The 20,567-nt window shown below is 43.7% G+C and overlaps 1 protein-coding gene across 1 annotated transcript in view; it reads right to left on the bottom strand.

The window, feature by feature from the left end:
• LOC115194650 (phosphatidylinositol-binding clathrin assembly protein) overlaps positions 1-18,504 on the bottom strand; it is a gene marked incomplete at its 3' end in the record, with an annotated part of 43,968 nt that extends 25,464 nt beyond the window's left edge. The window contains 1 exon segment of the mRNA XM_029754509.1: positions 17,146-18,504. Coding sequence (XP_029610369.1) covers positions 17,146-17,275 — 130 coding nt within the window.
• Positions 18,505-20,567: the final 2,063 nt, after the last annotated feature.

Genomic DNA, 20,567 nt, shown 5'->3' with positions numbered 1-20,567 from the left:
AATTCATTCGTCTGTAGCATCTGTCTCATATTAACATGGTTATTGGACAATGGGGCCAGGCTACATTAGGATTTCAGTGTGATATGAAGATGAATATTTAAGCAATAAGGCCAGAGGGGGTGTGGTATAACAGCCATTATAAACTGGGTGGTTCGAGCACTGAATGCTAATTGGCTGACAGCCGTGGTATATCAGACCGTATACCACAGGTATGACAAAACATATATTTTTACTGGTACCCAGTTTATAATAGCAATAAGGCACCACGGGGGGGGGGGTTGTGGTATATGGCCAATATACCACGACTAAGGGCTGTATCCAGGCTATAATCAGCATTGTGCTTAAGAACAGCCCTTAGCCGTGGTATATTGGCCATATACCACAACCCCCCCCGTGGTGCCTTATTGCTATTATAAACTGGTTACCAATGTAATTAGAACAGTAAAAATAAATGTTTTGTCATGCCTGTGGTATAACACAGCTTTCAGCCAATCAGCATTCAGGTCTTGAACCACCCGGTTCATAATTAGTAATAAAACATGGGACCACTCTTTCCGAGAGCAGGTTTCTGTTTATACGCAGCAGAGCCAGACATGTTTAACAAAACCAATTTCAGATTTCTGTACTCCCCCCTGTCTCGCCCTGTCGTCCCAGTCTCTCCCCACCTGTGTGTGGCGTGTGTGTGTGAGAATATGTCTATGCACACGTCCGTATGTGTGGCGTGTGTATCTGCTGTAATGTAGTGGATATGTGCTGACTTAAAGGGAGTGGAAACACATTTGGATGCCCTTGATCACAGTCAGTTGTCTTAAACAGCGAGAGGGAGAGAGACGGGGGAGAACTGCAGTGTGAGGAGAGACGAGGAGAGACGAGGGAGAACTGCAGTGAGAGGAGAGACGAGGAGAGACGAGGGAGAACTGCAGTGAGAGGAGAGACGAGGAGAGACGAGGGAGAACTGCAGTGAGAGGAGAGACGAGGAGAGACGAGGGAGAACTGCAGTGAGAGGAGAGACGAGGAGAGACGAGGGAGAACTGCAGCGTGAGGAGAAACGAGGAGAGACGAGGAGAGACGAGGGAGAACTGCAGTGCGAGGAGAAACGAGGGAGAGACGAGGAGAGACGGAGAGAACTGCAGTGTGAGGAGAGACGAGGGAGACGAGGAGAGACGAGGAGAGACGAGGGAGAACTGCAGTGAGAGGAGAGACGAGGAGAGACGAGGGAGAACTGCAGTGTGAGGAGAGACGAGGAGAGACGAGGAGAGACGAGGGAGAACTGCAGTGTGAGGAGAAACGAGGGAGAGACGAGGGAGAACTGCAGTACGAGGAGAAACGAGGGAGACGAGGAGAGACGAGGGAGAACTGCAGTGAGAGGAGAGACGAGGGAGACGAGGAGAGACGAGGGAGAACTGCAGTGAGAGGAGAGACGAGGAGAGACGAGGAGAGACGAGGAGAGACGAGGGAGAACTGCAGTGTGAGGAGAGACGAGGGAGAAATGCAGTGTGAGGAGAGACGAGGCGAGACGAGGGAGAACTGCAGTGTGAAGAGAGACGAGGAGAGACGAGGGAGAACTGCAGTGAGAGGAGAGACGAGGAGAGACGAGGGAGAACTGCAGTGTGAGGAGAGACGAGGAGAGACGAGGGAGAAATGCAGTGTGAGGAGAGGCGAGGAGAGACGAGGGAGAAATGCAGTGTGAGGAGAGACGAGGAGAGACGAGGAGAGACGAGGGAGAACTGCAGTGTGAGGAGAGACGAGGAGAGACGAGGGAGAAATGCAGTGTGAGGAGAGACGAGGAGAGACGAGAGAGAACTGCAGTGTGAGGAGAGACGCGGAGAGACGAGGGAGAACTGCAGTGAGAGGAGAGACGAGGAGAGACGAGGGAGAACTGCAGTGAGAGGAGAGACGAGGAGAGACGAGGGAGAACTGCAGTGTGAGAAGAGACGAGGAGAGACGAGGGAGAACTGCAGTGTGAGGAGAGACGAGGAGAGACGAGGGAGAACTGCAGTGTGAGGAGAGACGAGGAGAGACGAGGGAGAACTGCAGTGAGAGGAGAGACGAGGAGAGACGAGGAGAGACGAGGGAGAACTGCAGTGTGAGGAGAGACGAGGAGAGACGAGGAGAGACGAGGGAGAACTGCAGTGTGAGGAGAGGCTGGCTCCATCTGGGGCGTGGTGGTGGTGGATCCCATCTTATCCAGCCTGCAGAAACCCTGACCATGCAGGGCTGAACAATTCCTCCCTTCCCCATCTTACTGGCCATCAGCCATGTTTGAGAGTGGCTGTGAAAACCCACACGGCAGCTAGACTTATTTGTGTGTGGCTCCCTACACACCATGGAAATGTGTAACACAAACACTCCTAATATCATGGTACAATTCTGGGAGATTTTATAAAGATATTTTAGAACACGGAGGGATTCCAGAACTCCAAAGACATTCTAGAACCCCAGAGATTCTAGAGAGAGTCAGTGAGAGATGGACAATGAGCAATAAAGAGGGCATGAGCGGTGATCTCATCTGTCCTTCTCAGAGTTGACAGACAGCTGCTCTGTGTTCTAGTGTGTGTGCGTGTGTGTGTGTTCCAATGCACACAGCGCCATTGTTCCATTCAGCAGGGCTGGTATGACCTTTGCCCTCTGGGTTGCACTGGTCAGTCCCCGTAATGAGGAGCTCCTGGTACCGGCCTGAGCTTAGGGCTCTTACCTCATCACCACCACACACACACACTAGGCTAGGAGAGGGATGGGACTGTGGTGGGGTGAGAGAGACCAAGCAAACAACAGGACAGGAAGGATAGCTAGGCCTCTCAATGGACATGAAGTCAGTGAAGTGAGCCTCCATCAGCGGAAGCATTTCAAGCCTCTAGTAGGAAACGTATACGCCCAGTCCATCTAGAAGAGGAGGCCTGTTTAAGACCATTGAGAGATGCAGCCCTCGAGATAACTGACATAACTGCACACTGTAGGTCAGCCACAACATAGCTAACCTGACCTGGAAGGAGAGATGGAGGGGGAACAGGGTGCTGCCAGCTGTAGGAAGTAGGACGTGAGCAGGTGGAGAGAGGAAGCACTAGGCGCCAGGTGGTCCAGCCAGACAGGGGAAGACAGACTACATCTGGCCCAGCTGCCAGCCTCCTTGCTGGGGTCGGCTCTCCTTGCCTCCCCCCTCACACCCTCCTCGCCTCCGCCTTGCATATCTATAAAAAGGTACGCTAATCTGCCATATGATCAGTACAAAAAAAACAAAAAAAAACACAGATGCGTACATGTACACAACCTAAAGATGGTGGACAGGAGGGAGATCGAAGAGGAGCACCTTGTATATCCTCTAATCTTCTGCTGCCTGCCGGACACACACGCAATGGTGGGTTTCTCTCTCTGCATGAACAGAGAGAGAAAGAGGGGGGAGAAAGAGAGAGGGGGGAGGAGGTAGAGATGGCAGAATGTGTATAAATAGCTATATAAAGAGTAGACAGTTACATCGTTTTTTCCTTCTCCCTTTGTCTCCTCCGTGACACTGCGTCTTTCCCTGCTTCAGATGACAGTCTCTGGTCACATGGCGACCAAGGCATGATCGTGATCCGAGTTTAGAACCACGTCGGCGTCAAAGGGGATTCTACAATTCCTCCACATCACAATGGGAATTGGAAAGATTCCTTTAGTTCCAAAACCAAAAATTCCACCTCCAGACAGGCTCTAGTCAAATGATTTGCTTAAGTGCATCCTCTATTTTCAGTTCTGATATATCAAAAGGAGGTGTGTGTGTGTGTGTGTGTGTGTGTGTGTGTGTGTGTGTGTGTGCGCGTGTATACACACACACACACACACACAGAAACTAGAGCCTGGACCTACTGAGAAAGAAGCCAAACCATCCTGAACTGCAGCCACCACAGTTCTGTACTGCCTGCCTAACAATTCAACTGAATCACAAGCATTCAAATCTAATGACATCTACGATGTGAATAAAGCCGACTTGACTTTAGGCCAAACCAAGAGGAATACCATGCCTGAACTAGGATCAGTTTTCCATTTTAGATCATAGTCAATAGGGTTACATTGCCAGAGCGGACCTGATCCTAGATCAGCACTCCTTGCTCAGAACATGAGAACATATGAAAGCTGGTGATTCCTTTTAACACGAGTCTTCAATATTCCCAGGTAAGAAGTTTTAGGTTGTAGTTATTATAGGAATTATAGGACTATTTCTCTCTACACGATTTGTATTTCATATACCTTTGACTATTGGATGTTATTATAGGCACTTTAGTATTGCCAGTGTAACAGTATAGCTTCCGTCCCTCTCCTCGCTCCTACCTGGGCTCGAACCAGGAAAACATCGACAACAGCCACCCTCGAAGCAGCGTTACACATGCAGAGCAAGGGGAACAACTACTCCAAGTCTCAGAGCGAGTGACGTTTGAAACGCTATTAGCGCGCACCCCGTTGACAAGCTAGCCATTTCACATCGGTTACACCAGCCTAATCTTGGGAGTTGATAGGCTTGAAGTCATAAACAGCGCAATGCTTCAAGCATTGCGAAGAGCTGCTGGCAAAACGCGCGAAAGTGCTGTTTGAATGAATGCTTACGAGCCTGCTGCTGCCTACCATCGCTCAGTCAGACTGCTCTATGAAATCATAGACTTAATTATAATATAATAAACACACAGAAATACGAGCCTTAGGTCATTAATATGGTCAAATCCGGAAACTATCATTTCGAAAACAAAATGTTTATTCTTTCAGTTAAATACGGACCCGTTCCGTATTTTATCTAACGGTGGCATCCATAAGTCTAAATATTCCTGTTACATTGCACAACCTTCAATGGTATGTCATAATTCCGTAAGATTCTGGCAAATTAGTTCACAACGAGCCAGGCAGCCCAAACTGTTGCATATACCCTGACTCTGCATGCAATGAACGCAAGAGAAGTGACACAATTTCACCTGGTTAATATTGCCTGCTAACCTGGATTTCTTTTAGCTAAATATGTAGGTTTAAAAATATATACTTCTGTGTATTGATTTTAAGAAAGGCTTTGATGTTTATGGTTAGGTACAGTCGTGCAACGATTGTGCTTTTTCCGCAAACGCGCTTTTGTTAAATCATCACCCGTTTGGCGAAGTTAGCTGTCTTTGTTAGGAAGAAATACTCTTCACATAGTTCGCAACGAGCCAGGCGGCCGAAACTGCTGCATATACCCTGACTCTGTTGCAGAGAAGTGACACAATTTTCCTAGTTAAAAGAAATTCATGTTAGCAGGCAATATTAAATTAATATGCAGGTTTAAAAATATATACCTGTGTATTGATTTTAAGAAAGGCATTGATGTTTATGGTTAGGTACACGTTGGAGCAACGACAGTCCTTTTTTGCGAATGCACATCGATTATATAAAACGCAGGACAGGCTAGATAAACTACTAATATCATCAACCATGTGTAGTTAACTAGTGATTATGATTGATTGATTGCTTTTTTTATAAGATAAGTTTAATGCTAGCTAGCAACTTACCTTGGCTTCTTACTGCATTCGCGTAACAGGCAGGCTCCTCGTGGAGTGTAATGTAAAGCAGGTGGTTAGAGCATTGGACTAGTTAACCGTAAGGTTGCACGATTGAACCCCCGAGCTGACAAGTGTGTCGTTCTGCCCATGAACAAGGCAGTTAACCCACCGTTCCTAGGCCGTCATTGAAAATAAGAATTTGTTCTTAACTGACTTGCCTAGTTAAATAAAGGCGTAAAAGAAAAAAGAAAAAGACAAAAATAAGATATATATATATATTGTTTTTTTTTTTTTTTTTTTTTTTGTTTTTTTAGAATCGGCGTCCAAAAATACCGATGTCCGATTGTTATGAAAACTTGAAATCGACCCTAATTAAAATCGGCCATTCCGATTAATCAGTCGACCTCTACTCTGATGCTTAGTGAATATGGGCTCAGCCACCCAGGTTCCTGGCTCACTCTTGGTAGGTAGATTCTCTCTCCAATTCCTCCCCTTTCGACTACTGTAGAGTCCTGTAGTAGTCTGCTCCATGGTCGTGTGAATCCAGAGCTGCAGAGCCAGCCAGGTAGAGTCTTCCATTCTCTCCCTCTGGAGATGTGTGTGATTCCTACTAGCTAGCCCTCTCCTTCGTTCTCCCTTCAGACAACTTTATCTGTAGTCTGTTCCATGGTGGTGTGAATCCAGCTGAGTAAGACAGAGAGAGAACCAGGGGAGGGAAGGTATGTACACAACAAGCCAACAGACATGACCAAAGGACCCAGCTAGCCAGGCTAAAAATACCCTGTAGAGGACAGGAGCACTAAAATGTTCCACACACACAGAGCTCCCAGAAACACACACACACACACACACACCTTTTATTCAGAGTCCACTACACAGAAACTCTTGCAAAGACATGCACACACACACTTGACGACTACAGAGCACTATACTTTTCCCCCCAAACTATTTGAAAGCTTTTTTCCACCGTCTCGAGGGTCCAGCACGAGGCTGCTCACTAAAAGCTGGCTCCACAGCGAGACCGACTGTCAGCTGGCTTGCAGACAGGTTAAGGTGGGGACTCCGCAGACAGGTTAAGGTGAGGACTCCGCAGACAGGTTAAGGTGAGGACTCCGCAGACAGGTTAAGGTGAGGACTCCGCAGACAGGTTAAGGTGAGGACTCCGCAGACAGGTTAAGGTGAGGACTCCGCAGACAGGTTAACTTCTTGGACTTACCCTAGGATAGGGGGCGCCACAGCGCATTTTGAAAAAATTCGTGCCCATTTTCAACGGCCTACTAATCAAACTCAGAAGCTAGGATATGCATATAATTAATACCTGTGGATAGAAAACACCCTAAAGTTTCTAAAACTGTTTGAATGGTGTCTGTGAGTATAACAGAACTCATATGGCAGTCAAAACCCCGAGACCGATTGAAACAGGAAGTGGAATTCTGAATTGTGGACTCAACTTCACATCTTTGCCTATTAATCACACCGTGAGCTATGGTTCATTGAGCACTTTCTATTGCTTCCACTAGATGTCCCCAGTCTTTACAAAGTGGTTTGAGCCTTCTACTGTCCAAACTGAATGAATGAGACGCTGTGGAAATTGGTCACAGGGGGAGGGCCATCACCATTATGACGCCGGCGGCCCCGTCTACCCCCTCCTTTCGAAACGTTTTGAAACACAATACAATCGTCCCCCTCGAATCTTATTGGCTCTCTTGTTGAAACAGGCCCTGAAGATTTATGTTATACAACGTTTGAACGAACCTAAATGGGGGAAAAATATTATTTTTCGAAACCGCTATCCCGCGCCCGACGGAGCATTTGGATACAGCCTTCAGACGCGCTAACAACAGCAAGCTAATGGAACATAAAGGATGGACTTTTTCGACCGAAAATACATTTGTTGTGGACCTGGGATTCCTGGAAGTGCTTTCTGATGAAGACAACTAAAGGTAAGGGATTATTGACAATAGTATAAAAGATTAGATGTGATATGCGATTGTTCCAAGATGGCGCCGAGCTGGATTTACTAGCTAATTTTCTGAGTATCGCATCCCCTTTTATCGCAAAGTGTGATTACCCAGTAAAGTTATTTTTAAATCTGGTATGACAAGTGCTTTCAAGAGATATTCATCTATAAATCTTAGAATGACAATATTACATTTAAAAAAAAAATTTGAATAGTAATTGAGTAAATTGTAGCACTGTTTCCCGGGATGCATTTGAGGGAAAATAGTCAACGAAATTAGTCAACGTCAGGCGCCGATGTAAAATGCTGTTTTTATATATAAATATGAACTTTATTGAACAAAAGAATGCATGCATTGTGTAACATGATGTCCTAGGTGTGTCATCTGATGAAGTTTGTAAAAGGTTAGTGCTGCATTTAGCTGTTTTTTGGTTATTTGTGATTCATGTGGTTGGTCGGAAAATGGCTATGTTGCTACTTTTACCATGTACTCCTCTAACATAATCTAATGTTTTGCTTTTCCTGTAAAACCTTTTTGAAATCGGACGACGTGGGTCGATTCAGGAGAGGTATCTATAAAACTATATGAGACAGTCCTATATTTGAAAAAAATATATATTTAAATTCCGTTATGCTAATGTCGCTAGGAGTTTTTCGCTGGATGTTGATCCCGCTTACGGGACGAGAGGCTCAAGAGGTTTTAAGGTGAGGACTGTGCAGACAGGTTAAGGCGAGGACGGGGACTCTGCAGACAGGTTAAGGCGAGGACGGGGACTGTGCAGACAGGTTAAGGCGAGGACGGGGACTCTGCAGACAGGTTAAGGCGAGGACGGGGACTCTGCAAACAGGTTTTCTTTGCAATGAATCACAATAGTAATTGTTCACGTATTGCAGCCATTAGAAATCCATCTAGGCTACATGGGAATCAATGTTACCCTCTTCTGTCCTGTAACAAAGTGTCGCAATAGCCACACACACACACTACGACACAACCCGTTTCCTTTGTGGATGATAAACTGTATTAGTAGTGGACTCGAGCTAGCCTGTAGCTGTGTCCAAAACGGCACCCTATTTCCTTTATAGTCCACAGCAAAGAAAAGTAAGGAAAGGATTCCTAGTCAGTTGTCCAACAATGCCTTCACCTGAAATGTGGTCTTCCACATTTAACCCAACCCCTCTGAAGTGCAATAGACAAAGACTATGGTGTCATTTGGGACAGTCTCAAGGTTTGAGAAGGGCTGTTCTGGCAGCATATTTTATAAGTCTAAGTTGACTAAAAATGGCTTAAAAAAAAAAAAAAAAGTCACCTCGCATTGTTAATCTTAAATTAGTGGGTGCACATTTTGAAAAGCAAACAGTATGTGAGAGGTAGGTCTAGACTTTACTCAAGCCTGACGATGACCTAGGCTACAGTGGGCAAACACGGATGTTTTATTTACCCATTGTGGAGCGTCTAAGGTGAATTCCCCTCTCATATGGGATGTTCCCCTGAATTAGCCCTACGAACGAGTCAAACCATAACTCAGAGGGGGCAGAATTAGGCTAGGTCCTGTCTGGAACTAACCGCTGTTTCAACCAACCGATGGCTCTGTTCTGTGACTCTTGGCTGCCATGACAACAGCACGAAAGTATTAGGAAAGGATTGGGTTTAAAAATGTCACAACTTCCACAAAATAACCATGACAACTAGGCTTCATGCCAGGCAAGGCTGTGTCGGCAGAGTGGCAGACAAAGACACCGGTCTCAGAACAAATTGGTTGATAGCGTCATGGCAACGATCTCCCGTACAACATGCAAATAGCTGAGCAATTAATCTCCCCTATCAGAGGTATGACAAAGACAGATCAATGAGTTAGCCAGCTAACTTTGAAAAGCAACACGAAATAACTATTGATTTTCTGGTTCATTTTATTTAAGCTAAACTTAGATATGCGTTTTAGTTTTTTTAATCAATTACACCATGTCCATTTCAAGCTCATCTTTTTATGAAAAAAATTACAAAATAATATTTAGGCGTTAGCTGCTTTATGTATACCGGGGACCCTGCTTTGCAGTATACCGGGACCCTGCTTTGTAGTATACCGGGACCCTGCTTTGTAGTATACCGGGGACCCTGCTTTGTAGTATAGCGGGGACCCTGCTTTGTAGCATACCGGGACCCTGCTTTGTAGCATACCGGGACCCTGCTTTGTAGCATACCGGGACCCTGCTTTGTAGTATACCGGGGACCCTGCTTTGTAGTATACCCATCAGGTATGACCTTTTTCCAATGGGAGTGCACAGTAGGCCAACATCTCGGCATGTTTGCTGCTATATTAGACTACTTCCTGTTTATTTAGGCATATTTGTTTAACTGAACACACATCCGCTGCGTTTTCCCTTTAGCAACAGCTAGGATACGTCATCTCTGCAACCAGAAGCAAATTTCCTGCTACTTGATTTAACATAAAAGCTAACATCCGTCCCGATAGACCAGGCTAAATAAAGCCTGAGAAATCACACAGTACTTCCCAGCTCCAGTTATAACAATTAGTGTAAAGACACAATCAACAGTTTAGCTAACTACTCATTCAAGGTTTTTTCTTTACTTTTACCATTTTCTACATTATAGAATAACAGTGAAGACATCAAAACAGTGAAATAAACACATATGGAATCACGTAATAACACAAATCAAAATACACTGCTCAAAAAAATAAAGGGAACACTTAAACAACACAATGTAACTCCAAGTCAATCACACTTCTGTGAAATCAAACTGTCCACTTAGGAAGCAACACTGATTGACAATAAATGTCACATGCTGTTGTGCAAATGGAATAGACAACAGGTGGAAATTATAGGCAATTAGCAAGACACCCCCAATAAAGGAGTGGTTCTGCAGGTGGGGACCACAGACCACTTCTCAGTTCCTATGCTTCCTGGTTGATGTTTTGGTCACTTTTGAATGCTGGCGGTGCTTTCACTCTAGTGGTAGCATGAGGAGTCTACAAACCACACAAGTGGCTAAGGTAGTGCAGCTCATCCAGGATGGCACATCAATGCGAGCTGTGGCAAGAAGGTTTGCTGTGTGTCAGCATAGTGTCCAGAGCATGGAGGCGCTACCAGGAGACAGGCCAGTACATCAGGAGACGTGGAGGAGGCCGTAGGAGGGCAACAACCCAGCAGCAGGACCGCTACCTCCGCCTTTGTGCAAAGAGGAGCAGGAGGAGCACTGCCAGAGCCCTGCAAAATGACCTCCAGCAGGCCACAAATGTGCATGCGTCTGCTCAAACAGTCAGAAACAGACTCCATGAGGGTGGTATGAGGGCCCGACGTCCACAGGTGGGGGTTGTGCTTACAGCCCAACACCGTGCAGGACGTTTGGCATTTGCCAGAGAACACCAAGATTGGCAAATTCACCACTGGCGCCCTGTGCTCTTCACAGATGAAAGCAGGTTCACACTGAGCACATGTGACAGATGTGACAGAATCTGGAGACGCCGTGGAGAACGTTCTGCTGCCTGCAACATCCTCCAGCATGACCGGTTTGGCGGTGGGTCAGTCATGGTGTGGGGTGGCATTTCTTTGGGGGGGCCGCACAGCCCTCCATGTGCTCGCCAGAGGTAGCCTGACTGCCATTAGGTACCGAGATGAGATCCTCAGACCCCTTGTGAGACCATATGCTGGTGCGGTTGGCCCTGGGTTCCTCCTAATGCAAGACCTCATGTGGCTGGAGTGTGTCAGCAGTTCCTGCAAGAGGAAGGCATTGATGCTATGGACTGGCCCGCCCGTTCCCCAGACCTGAATCCAATTGAGCACATCTGGGACATCATGTCTCGCTCCATCCACCAACGCCACGTTGCACCACAGACTGTCCAGGAGTTGGCGGATGCTTTAGTCCAGGTCTGGGAGGAGATCCCTCAGGAGACCATCCGCCACCTCATCAGGAGCCCATCCGCCACCTCATCAGGAGCATGCCCAGGCGTTGTACGGAAGTCATACAGGCACGTGGAGGCCACACACACACACACACACACACACACTACTGAGCCTCATTTTGACTTGTTTTAAGGACATTACATCAAAGTTGGATCAGCCTGTAGTGTGGTTTTCCACTTTAATTTTGAGTGTGACTCCAAATTGGGACCTCCATGGGTTGATAAATTGGATTTCCATTGATTATTTTTGTGCGATTTTCAGGGCCACCCACGGCCCTGATGACAGCTTTGCACACTCTTGGCATTATCTCAACCAGCTTCATGAGGAATGCTTTGCCAACAGTCTTGAAGGAGTTCCCACATATGCTGAGCACTTGCAGGCTGCTTTTCCTTCACTCTGCGGTCCAACTCATCCCAAACCATCTCAATTAGGTTGAGGTCGGGAGATTGTGGAGGTCAGGTCATCTGAAGCAGCACTCCGTCACTCTCCTTCTTGGTCAAATAGCCCTTGCACAGCCTGGTGGTGTGTTTTGTGTCATTGTCCTGTTGCAAAACAAATGAGTTTCACTAAGCACAAACCACATGGGATGGCGTATCGCTGCAGAATTCTGTGGTAACCATGCTGGTTAAGTGTGCCTTGAATTCTGAATAAATCACAGACAGTGTCACCAGCAAAACACCATCCCACCTCCTCCTCCATGCTTCACAGTAGGAACCACACATGCAGAGATCATCTATTCACCTACTCTGCATCTCACAAAGACATGGTGGATGGAACCAAAAATTGTACAAATTTGGACTCTTCAGACCAAAAGAACAGATTTCCACCGGTCTAATGTCCATTGCTCGTGTTTGGCCCAAGAAAGTCTCTTCTTCTTATTGGTATCCTTTAGTAGTGGTTTCTTTCCAACAATTCGACCATGAAGGCCTGATTCACGCAGTCTCCTCTGAACAGTTAAGATGTGTCTGTTACTTGAAATGTGTGAAGTATTTACTTGGGCTGCAATTTCTGAGGCAGGTAACTCTAATGAACGTATCCTCTGCAGCAGATGTAACTCCGGATCTTCCTTTCCTTTGGCGGTCCTCATGAGTGCCAGATTCATCATAGCGATTGATATTTTTTAGGACTGCACTTGAAGAAACGTTCAAAGTCCTTGACATTTTCCGGATTGACTGACCACCATGTCTTAAAGTAATGATGGACTGTTGTTTCTCTTTGCTTATTTGAGCTGTTTTTGCCATAATATGGACTTGGTATTTTACCAAATAGGGCTATCTTCTGTATACTACCCCTACCTTGTCAAAACACAACTGATTGGTTCAAACGCATTGAGGAACGAAATTCCACAAATTAATAAGGCACACCTGTTAATTGAAATGCATTCCAGGTGACTACCTCATGAAGCTGGTTGAGAGAATTCCAAGTGTGCAAAGCTGTCATCAAGGCAAAGGGTGGCTATTTGGAAAATGTTTTGATTTGTTTAACAATTTTTTGGTTACTACATGATTCCATGTGTGCTATTTCATAGTTTTGATGTCTTCACTATTATTCTTCAGTGTAGAAAATAGTAAAAATAAAGAAAAACCCTGGAATGTGTAGGTGTCCCCAGACTTTTGACTGGTACTATATTTTTATACATACACTACCATTCAAAAGTTTGGGGTCACTTTAGAAATGTCCTTGTTTTGAAAGAAACACAAAACAAATTCTCCATTAAAATAACATAAAATTTATAAAAAATCTAATGTATTTATTGTTAATGTTGTAAATGACTATTGGAGCTGGAAACTGCAGATTTTTTAAAACGGAATATCTATATAGGTGTACAGAGGCCCATTATCAGCGACCATCACTCCTGTGTTCCAATGGCACATTGTGTTAGCTAATTCAAGTTGATCATTTTAAAAGGCTAATTGATCATTAGAAAACCCTTTTGCAATTATGTTAGCACAGCTGAAAAATGTTGTTCTGATTAAAGAAGCAATAAAACTGGCCTTCTTTAGACTAGTTGAGTATCTGAAGCATCAGCATTTGTGGGTTCGATAACAGGCTCAAAATGGCCAGAAACAAAGAACTTTCTTCTGAAACTCGTCAGTCTATTCTTGTTCTGAGAAATGAAGGCTATTCCATGTGAGAAATTGCCAAGAAACTGAAGATCTCATACAACGCCGTGTTCTACTCCCTTCACAGAACAGCACAAACTGACTCTAACCAGAATAGAAAGAGGAGTGGGAGGCCCCCGGTGCACAACTGAGCAAGAGGACAAGTGCATTAGAGTGTCTAGTTTGAGAAACAGACGCCTCACAAGTCCTCATTACCAATTGTTATGAAAACTTGAAACCGGCCCTAATTAAAATCGGCCATGCCAATTAATCGGTCAACCTCTAATAACCATGTCTACACTGTATTTCTGATCAATTTGATGTTATTTTAAATGGACAATTTTTTTTGCTTTTCTTTCAAAAACAAGGACATTTCTAAGTGACCACAAACTTTTCAACAGTAGTATATATATATGTTCCCGCTCAGCCCAGTCCAAACTGTTCGCTGCTCTGGCACCTCAATGGTGGAACAAGCTCCCTCACGACGCCAGGACAGCGGAGTCAATCACCACCTTCCGGAGACACCTGAAACCCCACCTCTTTAAGGAATACCTGGGATAGGATAAAGTAATCCTTCTAACCCCCCCCCCCCCCCTTAAAAGATTTAGATGCACTATTGTAAAGTGGTTGTTCCACTGGATATCATAAGGTGAATGCACCAATTTGTAAGTCACTCTGGATAAGAGCGTCTGCTAAATGACTTAAATGTAAAATGTAAAATATATATATATACACATGACATCAGATAAGCCTACTTAAAATGGAGGGAATCAGCGTCATCTCTTAGAGCCTAAACACGAGTAATTGAGGGGGACAGTCCCAATCATAAGACTAATTGGCTTCAAAACACCATTTATTTTCTCCAACGATGCGTGAATGTCAGCCTGGGCTGATAGGAGCTGCTGCCTGCTGCAGTGTGGGGACACCAGTTATGATACAATACCGTGATATGGACACCAGCTCTTGGTACTAACTAAGCATTATAACAGTTCCAAATAGATATCCATTGCCTCTTGTATAGCCGTTGCAGAGTAGCTTGACACTGGGGACACCGATGAGGATACAGCATCCGCAATGATACAACACCATTCAGTGATTCCTCACAAAACCAGGGCAACGCCAAACAAAATACTATGATTTGGGAGATTATCACAAAATGTAACCCATAGAATAATTCTTTAGAGGCAGGATTGTTAACACATATTTTACATTTATATCTAAAAGCATAATTGAGAAATAATTGATGAAAGTTGGCATATTTATGACATTTTGGCCTTAACCAGGCCTCCTTTAGGACTAACTAAATGTTTTATCTGTCACAACACCATAATGCAATCCTATGCATTATAACAGCTGAGTAGTGTAGGGACACCAGTTATGACAGCACCATAATGAACTCCTAAGCATTATAACAGCTGAGTAGTGTAGGGACACCAGTTATGACAGCACCATAATGCAATCCTATGCATTATAACAGCTGAGTAGTGTAGGGACACCAGTTATGACAGCACCATAATGAACTCCTAAGCATTATAACAGCTGAGTAGTGTAGGGACACCAGTTATGACAGCACCATAATGCAATCCTATGCATTATAACAGCTGAGTAGTGTAGGGACACCAGTTATGACACAAGGCCAGTTATGACGGCACCATAATGAACTCCTAAGCATTATAACAGCTGAGTAGTGTAGGGACACCAGTTATGACAGCACCATAATGAACTCCTAAGCATTATAACAGCTGAGTAGTGTAGGGACACCAGTTATGACAGCACCATAATGCAATCCTATGCATTATAACAGCTGAGTAGTGTAGGGACACCAGTTATGACACAAGGCCAGTTATGACAGCACCATAATGAACTCCTAAGCATTATAACAGCTGAGTAGTGTAGGGACACCAGTTATGACAGCACCATAATGAACTCCTAAGCATTATAACAGCTGAGTAGTGTAGGGACACCAGTTATGACAGCACCATAATGCAATCCTATGCATTATAACAGCTGAGTAGTGTAGGGACACCAGCTATGATACAACCCCAGTTATGACGGCACCATAATGAACTCCTAAGCATTATAACAGCTGAGTAGTGTAGGGACACCAGTTATGACAGCACCATAATGAACTCCTAAGCATTATAACAGCTGAGTAGTGTAGGGACACCAGCTATGATACAACCCCAGTTATGACAGCACCATAATGAACTCCTAAGCATCGTAACAGCTGCAGAGCAGATGCATCTTCCTCTGTTTCATGTATCGTCGCCGATCTAGTCTTGACTCATTATCTCCATCAGACAGGGACACTTGACTTTCATCAACGCCGCTTCCTCAATGACCTTCAGTCCCTTCACATAGACAGTAATCAATAATGGCCACTGGAAAATAAATAGGCATCAAGTTCTCATTTCAACTTTTTGTTGTCCAAGCAGAAAATAGTTTTTTTTTGCAGCCAAAATGTCATACATGTCACAGAAATTCCGTCGGTGAACATAAGAGGGTACAAAAAAAGAATGGGATGACCATCATACTGCCGTGACCAGGAACGGCAGCATGGTAAGTAAGGCACAATGACGTCAGTCAGCTGGACCTTGGAAAGCACTACACATGATCATCTTATTAATAAATTCATAACCAGTATCTACTGTCACAGACAGAGACTGTAGGGGGACGTAACTTCCACAGAAATTCACTGACAACGTCTGCTAGGCTACTGTCTACAATGTAATTCTAGCTAGGGAAGTGACTACATTGTGATGGAATTCAACACTGTAGCGAGAGTTACAGTACCGGTATGTTTGGTTTTGATCTAAGCACACAGACTCATCCCAAGATGTACTCTTAAGGAGCCACCATTACTCCATAAGGTCCAAGGACTCCATCTAAATGTGAATCGATTCTCAACTGCAATACGGTTGTAGAAACATAAAGCCCTGTACATTCATATCACATTAAAATCATTTCACAAATGCTAAATATACACTTTACTATAGACCGTTTTAATCGGCATCATCACAGTTGCAGCCAACATGATTTCTCAGTGACAACACATTTCTGGCGGCCTTCTGTTACACACAGGTGTGTGGAGCATGCTAGATATGTAATTAACACAGGTGTGTGGAGCATGCTAGATATGTAATTAACACAGGTGTGTGGAGCATGCTAGATATGTAATTAACACAGGTGTGTGGAGCATGCTAGATATGTAATTAACACAGGTGTGTGGAGCATGCTAGATATGTAATTAACACAGGTGTGTGGAGCATGCTAGATATGTAATTAACACAGGTGTGTGGAGCATGCTAGATATGTAATTAACACAGGTGGTCCCTCAGTCTTCTGTAAAACACGCGCTGTAACATGGAGACATGGCAGTGTGGGAACACTAACTCTCTCTAAAAAAAAAGGTGTGTATCAATTCAACCTTTCTGTACTTCAAAACCATAACGTAATAGATTAGTTTTAATGTTCAGACCAAGCGTCAGGGCTCTTAACAAAACTCCCCGCATACAGAAGACGCCTTCTTCCAATGACTTCTGTGTAATTGAACTGAGTCATGATCAAAGGCTAACACTCAGACAGTCAAGAAACATGAGGCTTGACAGCAGACAGACAGACAGGCGTCCGTCCCCACACACACACACACACACACACAAATACTCACAATCAAGGTGTTTCTTCTTGGGGCCACTGACTTCGTGCGTCGTGGCCTTGCACACGGCTTTACTGATAGCAGACCCGGTCATGCTGTGCTGTGCCGCTGCGAAGCGATCCGTTATAGACTGTCCTGACATTATGTTTCACTGTTTCGCTACAAAACCCACTATGGATTAGTTAGATGATAAACACACACACACATACAATGTCCAACGATTGGATATTAGCTGACGTGCGTAACACCAGTGATGGGAAGAGTGTGGAGGTTTCAGGCCACGTCAATCGGTTCCGTTAAAAAAAAAAAAACACACAAAAAAAAACCGGTATGACGTCCTAGGCCAGTACCGTTGAAAAATGTCAGGCTAATTTTAGGTATTTGTTGCAACCTCAAACCTGGGGGTTTCAGCTAGCTGACTAAAAATCCGGACACGACAATATGTTATTATGTATTATTGATTAAGCAAATCAATTACCAATTATCTAGCTAGTAAACGTTAGCTATCATTAACAAGTTATTCTGTATAGTAAAAAAAAAAAACACAAAAAAAACGTTGACATCTAAAACAAGTAAACTAGCTTGTGTTAGCTAATATTTCCGTTTCTGCATTCGAACCGGGAATGAGTCCCACTATGCAATTTGTAAACAGAAATATCAGCTCGCTGGCTACATATAAACATCGCTAGCTAGCTGGATTACCTACGGTCAATTAACAAGACCAGAGCCGACTGGCGAGATAACTATACGCCCCGAATTATGATCACAGTTTAGCCAAGCTAGCTAACAGTTACTAACAAACCTTCACTAAAATAAAATCCCTTTCTTCAGAATTCAACTTCCACTGACGTTTTGTGTGTTTAGACTACCTCGAACAGACCGGTCCCTTGGTTTCGAGGGAAACATAACGAACGAAAAATGGGCCAAGGTGAAACTGTCAAACTTCCCAACTTGAGTTTTCAAGCTAGATGTATACGGATATAAGACAGCAGCCAGTCGGCTAGCCTTCCCGCTAACACCAGCTAGCTACCTACTGTCCGCGTCTCGTACCAGGAGAGGAACACCTGAATTTAACGTATTTGGTCCGATATATCCATGAATTTGGCAACAAACAAAAAAAAAACTAACTCAGAAACCACTGAGCCTTGACATCCAACTCATATCGTCGTCTTTTTTTTATTTTTTTATTATTCAAGTTTTTCTTGAATATGTAGGGGCTTGGCTCCACTAGCTGCCTGCCTACTACCGCGGACAAAATGGCAGCGTAGAAATCAGCTGATCTGACAAATATATGATTGGATGGGACCTGGACTGGGTCGGAAATTTAAGGTAGAAATGTGACGATGGTCATGGCACGTCTAAGACTAATACAGAAATAAACGTTGTTTTATTTGTTTAAAAAAAACAACCTCCACAGTCATTTACAATTTTTTATTCATTGAATAAATTGTTATTCAAGCTCATTTATCCGCTGTAAATGTGATTTTAACAATGTCATATTTACAAATTTAAGGTCGTATTAAATTATTTCTCAAACTCGGTGTCCTTGATTGACTCTTGCGCTCCGAGTATGGAACATCGTGTGCCTAAAAATCCTCAGAAGGACAATGATGTGCATTATTATTAGCCTGCCTGCCTTCCATCTGTACGACGTGCGCACAAAATATATGACAACGCTCAAGGTAATTTCCCCCGCAGGTATTTCACAGTATATACAATAAATTAGGTGATAGCCAACAATAGATGTTTTCCTATAATGAAACCAATTCTGCTCCTGCCATAGGCTACTTCACTACTGAAGGCATATGTCTATTTATACTGTATGATGATGATCAATCATATAAAGTCACTGTTTATTTTTGCCTGACTGAATATCAGGAGATGTAGGAATACTGAATATAGGGCTTATACAGTAGTATATCGTCGTTATTACTTCTAGACTGCCTACAACGTAGGCTATAGCAGGGGCTTAACCATATAGTTTATGGGCTTAATGAGATGTTTTCCCTTATCAGACCACCTCTTACTTTTACAAAGCCCTGGTTAAGAGACCAAAGTCCTGATGATGATAATGATGATGATGATGATAATGAGATAGAAACCATGGTTTCAGAATGAACCTCAAAGCGTTTGCTCACCCCCCACGCACACACGCACGAACGCGCGCACGCACACACACACACACACACACACACGCACACACACACACAGAGCGTTTGACCTGGATTGCATAGACTAAACCAATGTAGGGCTGTGTTCAAGAGTACACATTGGAAAGTGTCTCTGTGTCAGGTACATTCCAGCCAAATATCGATCGTTCTGCAGATCTATGATCAACATTGCAGGGTGGAGGAGAGGGTGGATGTAAAACAGCATAGAGGTGTGTAGCAGATAAATCATTTTCCAGGAAGTGCATGTATGAGAAGCGATTAACCACATTCTGTCTTTCTAGTTAAAGGAAGTGGTCAGGAGGGGTGGTGCAAGCAACGTTTTTCTTCTGAGTACAAACAATATTACGTGCACACTCACACATGTACACATTCGTCCTCATACACATTAATGAATGATAATATTCATTTGCATTTCAAAACAACACACGTGGTTCATTGTTTCCAGTCCAGTGTGGCTCAGCTGGTAGAGCATGGTGTTTGCAACACCAGGGTTTTGGGTTCGATTCTCAAGGGAGACAATTAAAAATATATTTATATGAAAATACATTGACTCAGTTGCTCTGGATAATAGTGTCTGCTGAACTCTCCAAAAAACATTGAATATTTATAGGCCTAAAATAAGGCCATATCACCAGTTGATAATGTTTACAGGTAATTACAAACATGTATTTCAAAACTCACCTATAAATAAATATACTGAACAAAAATATACACGTGAAATGTTGGTCCAGTGTTTCATGAGCTGAAATAAAAGATCCCAGAAATGCAGATGATTGTCACTTTATATTATTTATATTATATAATGTTTTCATAACCTACATTACTCATCTCATATGTATATACTGTACTCTATACCATCTACTGCATCTTGCCATCTTGATGTAATTAGATGTATCACTAGCCACTTTAAACAATGCCACTTTATATAATGTTTACATACCCTCCATTACTCATCTCATATGTATATACTGTACTCTATACCATCTACTGCATCTTGCCATCCTGATGTAATGTATCACTAGCCACTTTAAACAATGCTGCTTTATATGTTTTCATACCCTGCAATACTCATCTCATATGTATATACTGTACTCCATACCATCTATTACATCTTGCCTATGCCGTTCGGACATCACTCATTTATATATTTTTATGTACATATTTGTATTCATTCCTTTATACTTGTGTGTATAAGGTAGTTGTTGTGGAATTGGTAGATTACTTGTTAGATATTACTGCATGGTCGGAACTAGAAGCACAAGC

This window comes from Salmo trutta, chromosome 5 (genome assembly GCF_901001165.1).
Source record: "Salmo trutta chromosome 5, fSalTru1.1, whole genome shotgun sequence".
NCBI lineage: Eukaryota > Metazoa > Chordata > Actinopteri > Salmoniformes > Salmonidae > Salmo > Salmo trutta.
The sequence above is the reverse complement of the archived record's forward strand: the minus strand, read 5'-3'. Positions and strand labels throughout refer to the sequence as shown.